General features: G+C 45.6%; 1 protein-coding gene across 1 annotated transcript; it reads left to right on the forward strand.

The window, feature by feature from the left end:
• Positions 1–3,619: 3,619 nt before the first annotated feature.
• Positions 3,620–15,300, forward strand: LOC309713486 (neoverrucotoxin subunit alpha-like; the record flags this gene model as incomplete). The annotated part of the gene is made up of 4 exons (XM_082545134.1): positions 3,620–3,637; positions 4,653–4,752; positions 13,116–14,579; positions 14,759–15,300. Exons 2-4 carry the CDS (start codon positions 4,662–4,664, stop codon positions 15,298–15,300), a joined length of 2,097 nt encoding a protein of 698 aa, XP_082401260.1. The 5' UTR covers positions 3,620–3,637; positions 4,653–4,661.
• Between the last annotated feature and the right edge of the window lie 1,620 nt (positions 15,301–16,920).

Here is a 16,920-nt window from a genome sequence, read left to right on the forward strand (position 1 = left end):
TTTCAATGTCCCACTTGTCAGTGTGGATAGCCCTGACCACCACCCCACACACAATAATGTCATGAAAGCATACTTTTAAAAAGGGCTATGCAAACATGGACAATAACTTTCGCTCTGATGATCTGCAGAATAATGTGGGCACAAAACAAATTTCACTGACTTGCAGACTTCACTATATGCAGTGCAGACAGTGTGGACCCTCTAAGTCTGTGGGATGTGATTTTTGAATAAATGCAGACCAAACTGTCGTTGTTTGTATTTACTTACACAGCATGTCTTGTAGACTTAACTGGGGTCATCAGCAACAGCAGAAAGCAGTCACATCTCAGGTCTGATAACAGAAGACAGGAAAAGATCAGGAAAGAAACGACGGCTCAGGTGAGCTGCTCTGTGTTGGTATAGGGCACTGAAGATGATAACAGTGGGTGGTACAGAGTACAGCATGTCCAGAGAGACAGACTGACTCTTTTGGTGGTCTCTGTGTCCCACAGTGTCCCACAGTGTCCTACAGTCTCTGTAGGATGACGGGAGGAGGTGAGCTGCACGGAGGTGTGTGGGACTGCACTCTGATCTGCTCGTGCATGTGCACGGATCAGGATCATTACTGAGATATTTCCATGCAGCACTTTCTGGAAGTTTTCTGAAGAAATCAGATCTCTCAGCAATGATAACCACACAAGTCGACACACATTACAACACTCCTTCCTTAAACTGACTCTTTAGTTCAGTCAGGTGCTCTGCCATGTTTGCTTTATGGTTTCGTTCCTTCAAAGGTGAACAGACACAGAGGGAGTGATGTAATCAGAGCTGCAGGGCACTGTGGGAAAGCCTGGGACCAAAACATCAAGTGCAAAGTTCCTGAGAAGTGATTACCGCTGATTTGCTTTCTGTGGCACAGCAGCCGTTATTCCAGGGAACACTGTAGGTGTTCTTACACTCACAACATAACCTGAAACGTTCAAGCTTGTTTACGCAGATGTTGTTTTTTTTGTTTGTTTGTTTGTTTTTGCCTGTCCCGTTTGGATCTTTAGCCGTCAGAATTTATGTCTGAAGGTCAACAAAGATGACCAACGGATTTACTTTACCAAGTGGATCATCACGGCCTTGCCATATTGTTCCATTTGATCGACCTTTGTTGTTATTATTTATTTTATTTTATTTTCAGTCGTTACAGACAGGACAGACATGACTGGGGGATAAGAAAGGGAGGAAGAAAGATGAAGGAACAGAAAAACAGAGAGGAAGTGGGACAGTGAGAAAGGGCACTTAAAAAGAAAAAACATCTCCTGGATCACCTGTTGAGAGAGAAAAAAAGAGAAAAAAGAGAAAAAATAGAGAGCAGCATAATAAACATAGTACCATTGCATTAATCCAGCTAAGTGTAAATAACAGTAAATACTAAATAATGAATGTTATTGTGCAGCACGCAGGACCGACAGCGCACAGTGTGCTTTGAGGTCGCAGCCAGGAAAGGTGTAGTTTATGTCTATGAACAGTGTGTGGATGAGCTGAGGAGAGATCCAGATGACGAGTCACCCAGCAGCCATGGAGCAGAGGCCAGAGGCAGTTGCAGTGGCGTGCCTGCGAGCTCTGCCAGCAGCCAGCAGCACCAGAGTGAACCGAGCCCCAGGCCCAGAGGCCGAGGGCCCCCCACCCCCCTGGAAGAGGTCCGAACAAGCCACGGGTGCCAGACCCCGCCAAGCAGCCACCGGGAGTGAACCGGTACATATATGAGCGGGCGGAGGGAGGTTTGGGGTCTTCACTCACCCCCATTCTGTTAACCGTCGGAGCTGGGGGGCTGGGAGGAGGTGCTGGCCGTCAGATTGGGGTCCGGGATGCGGGGCCTCCCTGCTACTGCAGATAAGGAGGTGGTCCGCTTGCCTCCACCCCAGAGAGAAGGGTTACATCTCCTGGGTCTAGGTGCGGCTTGCCCCTCTGAGGGCGGGGGTACCTGGACCTGGGATATAGAGTATGTTTGGGGAGTGTGACTGTGTGCACAGTGTCTATTTGTGTCTGTCTACACGTTGGGTGAGTGCCGAGTATTTGGTTGTGTATATGGGGTGGGAATGCACGTCTGTGTCCGCGTGCGCCTGTTCGTCTGTGTCTATATGTCAGCTTGGGTCTTAGACTCCACCTCTCAAATTCAAATTTTATTCAAATTTTATTTGTCACGTACACAGTCATACACAGTACGATATGTAGTGAAATGCTTGGACAACTGCTCGTGACCTAAAGAAAACAAAAAAGGAAAAGGCTCTCTGGGAACATCTCAGGCCATCCAAAGTACGGAGGCCTATCTCCCCTCACCACACTCCCTGCCGGAGAACCACCAACACACCAACGACTGAGGGCACTCAGTCGTTGGTGTGTTGGTGGTTCTTGGTGTCTGGGGCTGGGTGCTCATGTATGTACCAACTCACTCCTGGTGGCCGATTGGCGGGGTCTGGCGCCTGGCGCCTGGGCCCCTTCCGGGGGGTGGGGAAGGGGCCCAGCCGGGGCTCGGTCCTCTCTGGCACAGCTGGCTGCCGGCAGAGCCCGCGGGCACACCACTGCAACCCCCTCTGGCCTCTGCTCCGTGGCTGCGGGGTGACCTCTCATTTGGGGCTCTCCTCAGCTCTTCCCAGGAGGGTGGCACAGTTGCCCCCCTGGTGGTCCTTCTTGGGTCCTCGTACTCTGGGGCCTCTTGATGTCTGGGGCCTGGACCTCCTCCATACCTGCTTCATACCCTGGGGACGGGGCTGTGGCCCCCCCACACTCCCTAGCAGATCGTTACATGGAGAAACCTTTGGAATGCAAGCATGCTGATCCACACAGGTATGCACACAGGTGTACACACGGGTATTCACAGACGCGGACTACAGCTTTCTTGGCTGCTGCCTCAAAGCACATTGTGCGCTGTCTATCTTGTGTGCTGCACAATATCGTTTATTATTTAGTATCTACTGATATCTACTGCTAGCTAGTTTATTGTGATGGTGCTGTTTTTATTATGTTGCTCTTTGTTGTTTGCTTTCTCTTCTGTTTTTTTCTCCATACAGGTGACCCAGGTGTTTGTTTGTTTTTTTGTTTCTTTTCTTTCTTCCCCCCCTTCTCACCGTCTCTTCTCCCCTTTGGTTTTCTTTCTCTCCCTCTCTTTCTTTCATTCTTTCTCCCTATCCCCCAGTCATGTCTGTCCCGTCTGTAAGAACCGAAAATCAAATCAAATAAATTCATAATTATAATAAAGGTCAATCAAATGGACCAATATGGCAAGGCCACGATGATCCACTTGGTAAAGTAAAGCCGCTTGGCATCTTTCTTGGCCTTAAGACAACAATTCTGATGCTAAAGATCCAAACGGGACACAAAAAAAAAGAAAAAGAAAAAAAGGAAACACTTGTTATTACACCACTTATCATTATTGCATCACTAACAGACTCCAAACTGTGCGAAAATCACAAAGAAAAGGAGGCTTTCTCCAGAATACCACACCCTGCACAGGACCTGTTGAATAAGAAACTGAAGATAAAAAAAGGTGGACGTGTTCAGGTGGGTCTGAGGAGGGAGGCGTTCGTTATCAGCTATAAAATAACCTGCAGGTGTGACGGGACTCTGCAGCTGCGAGCCAAGAAGACTGAGGACTGCACACCTACAGCAGGTAATCAGGGATGCTCTCCTCTCACTCGCTCTGTCTTCTGTACAATGAGATGATTTCATTTGACTCTGACATGCTCTTCACGTTCTAAATAGTTTCATCGTGTTTTGGTAAATCAGGTTGTGAAAATTGTTTCATCCCACTTTCTGCAAATTCTGACTCACTAACAAGTTTTTACTGCGATTCACTCGTGACACATGAATCAGAAACACAACTACAGGTGTAAGTCTTGAAACTCGGCGATGACGTGATGATGGAAGTGATCCGAGAGGCAGAGAGGAAGAAAAAGGAATCTGCTAAAAATAACGAATAAAAAACTGAGAACAATTAAATTAAGCCTGAATATTGAGTTTTGTATTTCTTTCTCTCAACTCTAAACACAAAATTCAGTATTAAAAATAAATGTTCAAATCATAGTTTCCCATCAAAATAATAATAAGACAAAAGCAGGTGGAATGGATCAAGGAAACATTACTTTGTGTGTGCAGAAAGAGGAAGAGGACACTTTTCACATGAATAAATCATATTTTGAGACATGTAAGCATCTTATTGTCCATGTGATCTTCCTCCTCCTCCTTTATCTACCTGAGGAATCATCCTTGGAATTATATCAGGTTCATCTCATCAGTCTCGAGTGAGCAGTTTTGATGCACTGCGTTTAAGAACGACCTGGAGGACGTGCCGGAGAGATGAATCAGTTTGGAAAATGTGTTTTGTAGTCACAAGAGATTCACTGAGATCTGCAAATTTTGTCTAATGAGATCAAAACCATTTAAAGATTTAAACACTGACTGATGCAGGAACCTGTTTCAGGACCATGGCTGCAACCATCGTGCTGTGATGTCACCAAGATCAGAACTTCGCCATTGTTTTTCAAAACATGAATGTGGATCAATGTGTGCTGCTCTAGATGGTTTTTAATTTGAAAAGAATGCGATGAACTGTGCTGCACGACCAGTTTGGAAATAAATAAATAAATATTTGGTTTTGATGCATTTTGCTGGATTGTTTCTCTCAGGTTGGAGACATGGCCTCAGATCAGGTGACGGTCGCTGCTTTGAGTCGTCCCTTTGCTTTAGGGATGCTCTACGATGCAAGGAGAGATAAACTGAACACAGGTAAGTGTGAATATGAATGAATTACTCACTGGAATCACTTCTGCAGGAGCGTCTTTATACCTTGACTCTGAATAGTGGCACAGATGGCTTCCTTTAGCCTGTTGAATGAATAAATGAAGCAGTTGTTTTAATAGCTGCTGTGTCACAGAGTCTTTATCAAATGCAGCAGAGTGCAGGTCTGGGCAGGATCCAGACACACGGTCATAAATATAGCAGGATGGAAAATCAGCTCAAGGTTCTGGAAATCACGTCTTCTGTGGTACATTTCTTCATCAGTGTTGTCATACTGGAGCTGTTACTGGTATTAGTTGTGACAGCACCAGAGAAGGGCAGTACGGTAAATAAACGGTAATCCAATTATGTTTTTCAAATAACAAGTAAAGTAAGGGATTACTATTGCAAAAAAGTAATTAGATTACAGTTACTTTCCTGTAAGCCTGCTGAGTCTTTGATTTTATTTATTTCCTGCTGTGTTTGACTTGCATCTATTTGAAAGAGTGCAAACTCAAAAGATCGTTCTCTTATTTTATGTGCTGGAATATGCAGACAACAGGTTTAAATGTTAAAGAATTTCTTCAAGTCAAAGACAGTTGCATATAATTACATTTTTGCTTGATGCATAAAGTTAAAAGATTAAAACTAATGAAACAAGTTTGAAAAAGAGACTTTTTCATTTGATTACATTTTATATGATGGATTATGCACAAAAACCAGAATTGGGCTGAAAGGTCTGTAACTTGTGGGGATAGGTTAATTGGATAATCCAAATTGCCACTAGGTGTGAATGTGAGTGTGAATGGTTGTTTGTCACTGTGTGTTGGCCCTGCGACAGACTGGCGACCTGTCCAGGGTGTACCCCGCCTTTCGCCCTATGACAGCTGGGATAGGCTCCAGCGCCCCTGAAAAGGATAAGCGGAAGTGAATGGATGGATGGATGGATGGATGGTCTGTAACTTTATTATGTATTCAGGTTGCATATAATGTTTTTAAAAAGTAACTAAGTCCCTAACTCCCAAGCTTGCAGATCTAACTAAATTAAACCATATCCCACTTTTAAAGAAGGTAGAAGATGATCTGGCTAGGTGGAAATGTCTACCCATATCACTCATGGGAAGGGTTGCCGCTATAAAAATGATGGTCATACCAAAAATAAATTATTTATTCTCAATGATCCCAACTAAACCGCCACAAGATTGGTTCAGATCTCTAGATTCATGTATGTCCAAATTCCTTTGGAAAAATAAACCCCCACGTATAAGCTTAAAAACACTACAAAAGACCAAGGCTAAAGGAGGACTAGAACTGCCTAACTTTCAGCACTACTTCTTAGCCAACAGGCTTCAGTTTATCTCAGGATGGCTAAAACATACCCTCTTAGATGAACCTTGGCTAGATGTAGAACAAGCACTCTGCAATAATCTAGAGATCTCAGACCTACCATTTATCAGCTCAAACATCCAACGACATGAATGCTTTAAAAGCATCAACATCAGCTCTTCTCTGACAGCATGGTGGGAGTTTCTAAAATTGACAGCGTCTTCATTAATCCCATGCAAACGTACACCTATCTGGAACAACCCTGACATATTACAAAACAATAATATGATAAACTTTTCAGATTGGAGTGATAAAGGAATCAAATATTTAGAACATATACTAGAAGGAACAGAATTTATTTCATTTGACGGACTAGTTACACAATATGGGATCAACAAGAAAAGATTTTTAGAATATCAACAAATTAAATCCATAGTAAAAAAGAAATTTAAACCGGGTCAAGTTGAACTACAAACACCACCAAGTGTGGTTCAATTTCTTACTCTTAAAACCCCCAAATTACTATCCAAAATATACAGAATGCTTTCTAAAACAGATGAATCAATATCACTTCCTATTGCAAAATGGGAAGCGGATTTATCAGTTAACTTAGACCTAAACTTCTGGTCTCAGATTTGCTTAAAAACTTTTAAATTAATTAAAAATCCCAGTCTGCAATTAATACAATACAAAATATTACATAGAGTGCACTATACAGGTCATCGGATGTTCAAGATGGGCTTTACGTCTACCAACAACTGCTCACACTGCCAAACCAATTCACCGGACAATTATATCCACGCTCTTTGGTTCTGTCCACCAGTTCAGAAGTTTTGGCGCGAGATATGTGAAGACTTATCAAAGTGTCTGAATGTAACATTCCAACTTCCCCCTTAGTGTGTTTGTTGGGCAGCTTAGATAATGTCACTACAGATAAGAATATCGCCCATATGGTTTTCACTGCCCTATGCATAGCCAAGAAAACAGTCCTCATGAACTGGAAAAATAAAAATAATCTTAATTCTAACCAATATAGAAATTATCTATTAGATTACATTAGTCTTGATACAGCCTCTGCCACCACATCAGATCAATTGCTCTGGGCTCCTTTGATCAGCTCCATCACCTAGTGGGGGTGGGGGGTCATAGTTTGGTCCCGCCTTCAATGTTGTGATTGGTGTGGGGGTAGGGACAGGCTTAGGGCGTCGGGGGTTCCCCATGAGCATCTTCCTTGGGGGGCTCAACCCGGGGTAGCGGTCATGGCCTATTAGGGGCTCTGTTGGCTCTCAGGTGACTGTTTCCTCGCGGCTGCGTGCAGCGGGGCTAGGGGAGGGTCTGTGCTGACGGACGTGGGTTACTGACCTGGTAGCCTGGCTGCCCCTGGGTGGGTCCAGGATGGGCGTGAGGTTCTGGGGGCGCTCCGTCTCTGGGCTGGGGCCTGGCCCTGGCGCAGGGTGCCGCCAGTGCATCGAGCCATCCGGGGGGGCTCTTGGACTGGTGGGGGAGATTGTCACATCTTGCAGGAGCTTTCCTCTCTTCAGGAACTCTCTCTGCAGGAGGGGGAGATACAGGAGAGGTGGAGGAAGATCTCAGCCTGGGTGTTTATTGTCTTATGTAGTCTGGAAGAAGAGTGGATGGTGGGGTGGGTGCAGTTTTCTCTGTGGTGGGGTTGGGTGGACTGTCCCGGGCTCTGTGGGGCCGGGAGGCGCTGCTGCACTGGGCCCCGGTCTGGATGGGCCTGGGCCCCCTTTCCCTGGCGGGTCGCGGAGTATGGGGGTGCCTACTGGGGTCAGCGGGGGAGCTGGCCCAGGGAGGGGTCACTTGCCCCTCCCTTCCTTCCCTCCCCATCTCCAGCTGCCTCCCTCTTCCCGCTCCACCACAACCACCCACACATGCAGGGCCTTGGAGTAGGGGTATGTCACCAGGGTGCAGAGGAGCCCCCCCCCCCCCCCCCCCCTCTGTCCCCTTCTGGCTGCCCCTGCCTCAATTTTATCCCACAACTTAGACATTCACATTACTCACACTCTCATTACACATACATATAGGATCTTGGGGGTGGGCACGATACACGGACTCCAAAAGACCATCAGGGTGTACACCCCACCCCTGGCGTCGTTGCCCACCTCTCAATTTTAAATACACGTAGACATTGAGGGCTAGCAGGAGGGACCATGCGCTTACCTGCTGCTCTCTGGCAGGTAGCTCCATGCCCTCCTGGGTTTTAAATGCACCTTAGAACACACATGCATCAACACTACAATGAGCGAGTGGAGGGAGGTTTGGAGTCTTCTCTCACCCCCGTTCTCTGCGACCTGCTGGAGCGGGGGGGCTAGGAGGAGTTGGCCGTCCGACTGCAGTCTGGAGTGTGGAGCCTTCCTGCTGCTGCGGAGTCGGGGCGGTCTGCCTCCCCCCACCGCAGGGAAAAGGGTAACACCACCTGGGTCTGGGTGCAGTTCCCCCCTCCAGGGGCGGGGGCACCTAGACCCGGTTTGTAGAGTACGCTTGGGGAGTGTGATCGTGTGTACAGCGTCTCTTTATGTCTGTCTCCACGTTGGTTGAGTGTGGAGTAAGTGCATATGAGAGCATGAGGGTGGGAATGGATGTTTGTATCTGTGTGTGCCTGTATGTCTGTGTCTATATGTCAGGTTGGGTGTCAGGCGCCACCTCTCTGGGGACATCTCATGCCCTCCAAGGTTTGGAGGCCTATCTCCCCCCACCACCACTCCCCCTGCCGGTGGCAGATGCCCTCAGACATCGGTGCGTTGGTGGTTCTTTGTGTCCGGGGATGGGCGTCCAGGTACACGCCGGCTCACTCCTTGGCGGCCGCTTATCGGGGCCTGGGGCCTGGGGCTCGCTCGGGCCACTTCGGAGGTGGGGTGCCCCCGGCCTCTCGGCCTGGGGCTCGGTCACTCAGGCACGGCTGGCTGCCGGCGGAGCTCACGGGCGCATCACTGCAACTCCCCCTGGCTTCTGCTCCGCGGCTGCTGAGTGAGCCCTCATCTGGGACTCTCCTCAGCTCTTTCTGGGACAGTGGCGCGGCTGCCCCTCTGTTGGTCTTCCTTGGTCTCTTGTGTTCTGGGGGCCTCTGGATGTCTGGAGTTTTGATCTCCTCCATACCTGCTTCATACCCTGGAGGACGGGGCTGTGGCCCCCCCACACCCTCTAGCAGATTATTACATGAAGGAACCTTTTAAAAAACAAAAAACAAGCGCGTCCATGCTCACAGGTGTACACACGGGTGATCACACCCACAAACTACACCCTTTTTGGCTCCTACCTCAAAGCACACTGTGTTCTGTTGATCTTATGTGCTGCACAATAATGTTTAATATTTAGTATTTACTGTCATATTCCCATATATCATTGTGATGTTGTTTATTCTATTGCTGTAGTCTTCTTCTGCTAGTTTTCTTTTTTCGTTCTCAACAGGTGATCCAGGTGATCGATAGATGCATTTTTTGTCTGCTTATTTAGTTGGTTTTTGTTTTTTTGCCCTTTATCCCCGTCTTCCTTTCTCCCTTTTCTTTTCCTCATTCAAGTCTGTCCCGTATCTAGCAAGTGAAAATAAAAAAAGAAATAAAATAAACAATAAAAGGTGACTCAAATAGACCATTACGGCAAGGCTGGGATGGTCCATTTGGTAAAGTAAATCCGTCGGGCATCTTTCTTTGCCTTTAGACAACAATTCTGATGCAAAAGAACCAAACGGGACAGGCAAAACAAAAAACAAAAAGTAACTAAGTAACTAATTACTTTTGAAAAAGGTAATCAGTAAAGTAATGGGATTACTCTCTTGGAGAAGTAATCGGTAATTAGTAACTAATTACTTTTTTCAAGTAACTTGACCAACACCGGACAGTACACACATTCAATTCAATTCAATTCAATTTCAACTCAGCTTTAATCATACAGTCCAAATCACACCAACAGTCGCCTGAAGGCGCTTTATGTGTAAGGGAGACCCTACAATAATACATACATGAATTTAGAATTTAGTGCTACATAAATGAAATTAAAATGAACAAAATATGACATGGCCAGAAAAATGCCCAGAACACCTCACCCAGGAGGCATCCTGGGCAGATGCCCAAAGTACCTCGACTGTCTCCTTTCAATGTGGAGGAGCAGCGGCTCTACTCGAATGACCAGCCACCCTTGGCAGAAAGCGTATCTTCTAAACTTGTAATCACGATCTTGTTCTTTCAGTCACTACTCAAAAGTCCTGATTGTAGGTGAGGGGAAGGATGTGAATCACCTGGTAAATCGTCAGTTTCGCTTTAACGCTCAGCTCTCTCGGACCACTGACAGTGTAGCATCCTTATCACTCCAGCCGCAGCACCAATCCGTCTGTCCATTTCCCGCTCACCTTTCCCCTCACTTGAGAGCAAGACCCTGAGATATGTTCAAACTTAAAGATGTCCACAAGTACACCTGGCACCAGCTGTCCCGACTAGCAGGGCAAGCTGTGAGGAATTTAATGAAGGACCCAAGATGCAGGCAGCTTTCAGATGCAAGTGAGTTTTATTAGGGAGGTGAAATAAATAGAAACGCAGTAGGCATGAAACAGAACCCGAGGATAACCTAAACTGAAGTAAACTAACAGCAACAGCCCTGAAAAGGAGATGCAGGGAGACTCAGGGAAATACACAAACAAACCTGCAGAGCACACGAGAAAACACAGGGTTGAAATACACACAGGGCAATCAGGGAAGACAGGAGGGAGGCACGACTGGGATTAATTGGACATAACGAGACAAGGGGAAGCAAAACTACAAACACTGACAAGAGAAACGGACCTTCAAAATAAAACAGGAAACACACCAACAAAACTCTAAACACGCAAACTTAACACAGACTGGGGAGACAGAACATAGGAACACGAAACATGGAACAGGAGAGCACAGAGGACACAAAACACTAAGGATAATTACAAACAGCCCAAAATAAACAAAAACATAGAATATTAATAAATGTAAACAGGAACACGGAGTCCACAGACTCCGGACCATGACACCAGGACAGTTTGAATGTGGATATCCTGGAATGAAAGCTGCTGTGCTGTAAAACTGAGTGTCTGCACATTATGCCCATGTCCATTTTAAAGCTATAATTGGAATATGCTTCAGTAAACAGTTAAAAAACAAAACTTTTGTCAGTGTCGAGGGCCGGTGTCCTGCAGGGTTTAGATGTGTCTTTCATCCAACACAGCTGATTTAAACGGCTAAACGACTTCCTCAACATGTCTTTAAGTTCTCCAGAGGCCTGGTAATGAACGAATCATGTGATTCATGTGTGTTGACCCAGGGTGAGATCTAAAACCTGCAGGACACCGGCCCTCGAGGCCTGGAGTTCCCCACCCCTGGATTATAACATCACATCTAAACCTGTTTTTAAACCAGGCTTTTAAAAACTCCATACAAGCTTCCATTGGTACTGCAGTTCCTTTCTTGGCACCCTATCACAGGGCTGGCTATCGATTTCGATTTCTATAACTGATTCGAGTCAGATTCACAGAGTCGTGAGTTGATTTGGTTTTGACTCAGACAGAAATATCACATAGATATAAAAATGTGGATACGTATAAACCAAAGCTGACACTGTGAGACTTCATCAGAGGTGTGAGCATCACAGCAGAGGCCTCTGTGTCAAAGTAACTGAGGATAAAACACAGAAAAACATGAAGGAGATTCTCTTGTCCTCACTTTTTATAGCAGATAACCTTGAAAATATTCTGCAGTAGAACAAAAACTAAGAAAACCATGAATCAGCAGGTGAGCATTACCTGATGCTGCTGAGGTGACAGAGGTTTGATTAGAGACACAGCTAAGAGTTTTGCAGTTTGGCATCATTTTAAAAAGTTTACATTTCTTCAGTATTGAACAGCAGAAAGGAGAATTCCTTGTCAGAAGCTGTCAGCACTAAACACAAGAACTGTGAGATGACCCAAAAGCTTGATTCTGTTCATCTGGATATTTTCAGTGGGAGAAACGCATCATCATCATCAGGTGACGTCTTCAGTCTCAGCTGACTGCAGGTTTCAACCTTATAAACAGGACATTTGTATAATGACTGAAACCACTGAAGGAACAATGGGCTGGAAGGTCAGCTCCTTCATCATTAATATGCAAATTGTCATGATCATTGATCAACAACCTCTAATCAAAGATCACTGATCAAAGACCATTGATCAAGGATAATGGTCGTTCTGTGGTGCATTATGGGTAATCTCGGCTTCTTACTGAGCGTGCTCCTGTGATTGCCCAGCATGTCATGGTGTGGGTGGGAGGTATTGTCCAGTATTGTCTTTATCTTGGACAACATCCACCTCTCAGACCCTAATGAGGGTGATGAGGACTCTGACTCATCACCCTCACTGATGCATCCAACCACCGCAGAGTCATCAGAAACCCTACTGATGATGGAGGTCTGTGTGCAGTGGCTGAAGTCTGTGGTGTAGAGGGTGGAGGGGGAGAGGATGGTCCCTTGTGGTGCCCCTGTGGTGCCGATCACCTTGTCAAACACGCTATGTGGAAGACGCACATATTGTGATCTTCCTGTAACAACAGGTAACAACAATCCAGGACACCAGAGCAGCATCCACCTGCATCACTGTTAGCTGATCACCCAGGAGGGTCGGCCTGATGGTGTTGAAAGCACTGGAAACGTCAAACACGACCATCACAGTGCTCCAGATGGGTGTAGGCACGATTGAGCAGGTAGATGATGGTGGCCTCAGCGCAGAGTCGGGGCTGGTATGCAAACTGAAGGTGATCCTGATGTGGTCTGATGGGTCAGAGCTGGTGCAGGAGGAGTCTTTCCGGGGTACTGGTGCATGACTTGGGAAGTCAATGCCACAGGCCATCTGTAGCTCTTTTTCAGCATGAAGTCACAACGCTGCTCACTGAGCATCACTTCACTCCTTACCCTACCTCCAAAAACTCTTTCCCATATCTGCATGGTGTGGCTCATCAGCTTTATTCCTACTGAATCAACAGAAATGTTAATAATTTTTTCACAAAAACATTTCCTTTTTGTGTTTTCTGTAGATTTCACGCTGTGGGACAGAGAAACAATTAAAAGGTACAGCACTAGGCAGAATCAGGCCAGCACCACCTACGAAATTACTACATCAGACTCCATTGAGACCAAGTCTTCTCTGCTGGATGTAGATACATATTCTAAAACTAGTTGGTTGTGTGGACTGACTGAAAAGAGTGGGTCCTGCAGCTTTCTGAATGACAACAAGAAGTTCAAGAACCAGAGCAGAGTGACGCTTCAGTTCAAAGCTACGACTGCATTTGAACGGCTGGCAATGACTCACCTTGAAGCAAAAACCACACAAATACAAGACGTCATTAAGAAAAGCAACGCAACACACGTAGTCACAGGCATCCAATATGGGGCACATGCTTTCTTTGTGTTTGACAGCGAGAAGCTGGAGAGCAGCAGTGTTCAGCAGACGAAGGACCGCATGCAGGCAGCAGTTAAGATGATCATTGTATATAGTTCTGAGGCAAAGGTTGACGTCAAGCGGAGTGAAGAAGAAAAAGCTGTGACTGATAAATTCTCCTGCAAATTCTACGGAGACCTCATTCTCGACAGCAACCCTTCAACATTTGAAGATGCAGTGAAGACCTACTCACAGCTTCCAAAGCTCCTTGGAGGAAATGGAGAGAAAACAGTTCCTGTCAAAGTGTGGCTGACACCGCTGAAGAAACTGGACCCAACCGCTGAAGAGATGAAGGGAGAGATTTGTGTCGGGTTACTGAGGAAAGCTGAGAATGCTCTAGAAATCATCAAAGAAATGGAAATGAGATGCAATGACTCTCTGGATGAAGACGTGGTTCAGAGTTTTCCACAGATTCACATAAAGTTGAAGCGTTTCCAAAACCTCTGTGAAGATAGTGGAAAGCAGCTGAGACAGGCTATGATGGAGATATTCCCTTCCATTCTTGAGGGTAAAGAAGACAGTTCACTGGAGAAACTCTTAGACGACCAGGAGAAGTCACCATTCAGTCTGGAGAACTTAGACAAGTGGTTAGATAATACAGAGAGAGAAATCAACGTCATCAGGTCCTGTGTGGAAGCAATGAAGGGGATAAAAATCACTAAAGATGAGTCCGAGTTCGACAGAGCGGTTCTTGCTCAGGATGTAGACGATGTCCTGAGCTTTGTTTTCACCTCTGTGGAAACTGACGACCCCTACCTGGACCAGATGTACAAACACTTGCGTTGTCATGACAGTTTCACTCCACCAACAAAAGACCACTGGTTCTTCTCAGCTGAAGTGGTAGCCAACCTGAGACAGAAAGCTGAAGAGTTCTGCAGCATCGCCAAAGGCCTGAAGAGCAGCAGCAGGTTTAGCTTCATTGTGGCATCAGAAACAAATAAGAAATACAAAGGAGCAACCATCTACCACTACAGGAAGGGCCGTCGGGTCACTGAAGAGTTTTCAAAGCCTGCTGTCCCTGATGTGGAAAACGTTAAAGACAGACAAAATCTAATCTGGTGTAAGTCCACTTTAATCCACTTGTGTCATCTTTCAGCAATAATATAATTTTTACTCCTAATTAGCATGCTGATTAGAATTATTAAAGGCTTAATGTGCATGCTGACATTATTGTATGTGAGTCTGGTGTTCTAAAGTGGATAATAATGATTAGTAAGTGACTCTTTTTCTGTCATTCAGACGCCTGTGATCTCACCTTGGACCCAAACACTGCAAACAACTACCTGATTCTGTCTGAGGGCAACAAGAAGGCAACGTGTGGAGCACAGCAGACGTATTCTGATTGTCCTGAGAGGTTTGATACAAAGACTCAGGTTTTGTGCAGGGAGGGGCTGACTGGGCACCATTACTGGGAAGTGGAGTGGAGTACTGGTTCTAGTAATAACGTTGGTGTAGCTGTTACGTACCAAAGCATTGTAAGGAAGGGGAAGAGTGACAAGGCAGCGCTCGGTTGTAATACCAAATCCTGGTATTTTGGTGTGTACGAGCAAGAGCTCAGTGCTTGGCATAATGGTAAAGTGTGGAGCGAAAGTCTTCCCAGTACCGGCTGCAGCAAAGTCGGAGTGTTTCTTGACTGGCCTGCTGGCACTCTGTCTTTCTACAAAGTCTCCCATAACACACTGAGTCACTTCCACACCTTCCGCACCACCTTCACAGAGGCTGTGTACCCAGGCCTCTGGATATACAACACATCCAACTCTGCTGCCCTACGCCCAGTTTAATTAGAGCAGCAGAGTCAGTCACACAGAGTTAGAAACATTTAGTATCATGCTTTCGAAAAATACCTTTAGCTTCATTCTATCAAGCAAACATTTACATCTTTGGTGCTGGGATATTATTTCACGCACCAGCGAGATAAACCCTGCCTACCATGCTGCCGGTCTGCCCGGTAACAGCAGCTTCCTCCCGTCCCTGAACTCTACCAGACCTCAGAAGGTCCTCTGTGGTACCCGGTGGCCTAACCTCAGCAGCTCCTTTCAGCCTGCTGATTGTCTTGTTCTCACAGGGCATCACTTACAGAAGAAAACCCCAAACATGTACCCTGCTGGCCACGTAATGAAAAAGAAATGTGGACTGTCATTAGTCTGAGTTTATCTCGCTGCTGCATATGTTATTTTTTCTAGAATGATAGTGAACTGTTATACTGTTCTTGGTCTTTATCACAGCTTTATGACTCACATAGCATGAAATCATTATTAAGGGCTTTTATGGATAATTCAGTGTAATCGCATTATAACAGGTGTTACTGAGGGAATCTTATATTTACTCTAATACGTCATAATTAAATACTTGTTTTCTCTTATTAAAACTGCTGTTATCGTTACGGGGACGCTGGGTATGAGTAACACACTTAGCACGAGCAGTCTTTTAAAAAAATGTTGCTGGGGGTGGATTCCTGATGTGATGGTTTCAGTTTCTCTTACTTGGTTCAGTGTTTGCTGGGTTCTTATTAACAGTAACATGTGTAATGTACATTTAGATGCTAACACTGGCAGATCGAGGTCGATGATGAGGCAACAGGAGTCTGAGTCCTTTCTGTGAGCCAAGAAAATATCTCGAATCAAGATGTTCCCTGAGTGCAGATGCCTTATTCAACCGTTGAACCAAATCACTGTCATAATCATTTAAGTGCATTATATTTTTCTGATTTCTTTGTCCTAAAATAATCAATATGTGCCGCTCGGGAAAGCTCTGGGTAGTGTGTCAGAACATTTTCCCACCATGACCCAGAATCCATCCCAGAGTCCCAACATGCTGTTAACGATTTCGATCCGCTCCTCACGTGTTAACCTCTTCGACATGTCGATGGTTGTGAACAAAGAGAAACTTGTAAATAACTCATGAAAGAATAAAGTTACGTTGAAACCAAGCACATCATTGTTTTTCTTGTGACATTACCAATAAGTTTGATGTGTCACATGGCCCTCTTCCTATTGAAAAACAAAAGTTGTATCCACGATGGCCGACTTCTAAATGGCCACCATGGTCACCACCCATCTTGAGGAGTTTGCCCCCTCACATATACTAATGTGCCACAAACAGGACTTTAATATCACCAACCATTCCCCTGTTATTACGCTGTATCCATAGAAATGGCCCACCCTGTAGATACACAAAAGACCCATGAATCTCAAATCTTTATAAATCTGTGTTAGTGAGAACTTTTCCTTTACCAAGATCATCCATCCCTCCTCACAGGTTTTGCTTTAAGGTGGGGGCAGAAAAGCAGTCAGTATCTGGTGTGGCCACCATTTGCCTCACACAGGGCAACACATCTCCGTTGCATAGAGTTGATCAGGTTGTTGATTGTGGGCTGTGGGTCCACTCCTCTTCAATACTTG

Source organism: Aulonocara stuartgranti (assembly GCF_965226115.1).
Source record: "Aulonocara stuartgranti genome assembly, chromosome: 8".
In the NCBI taxonomy this organism is placed as follows: domain Eukaryota; kingdom Metazoa; phylum Chordata; class Actinopteri; order Cichliformes; family Cichlidae; genus Aulonocara; species Aulonocara stuartgranti.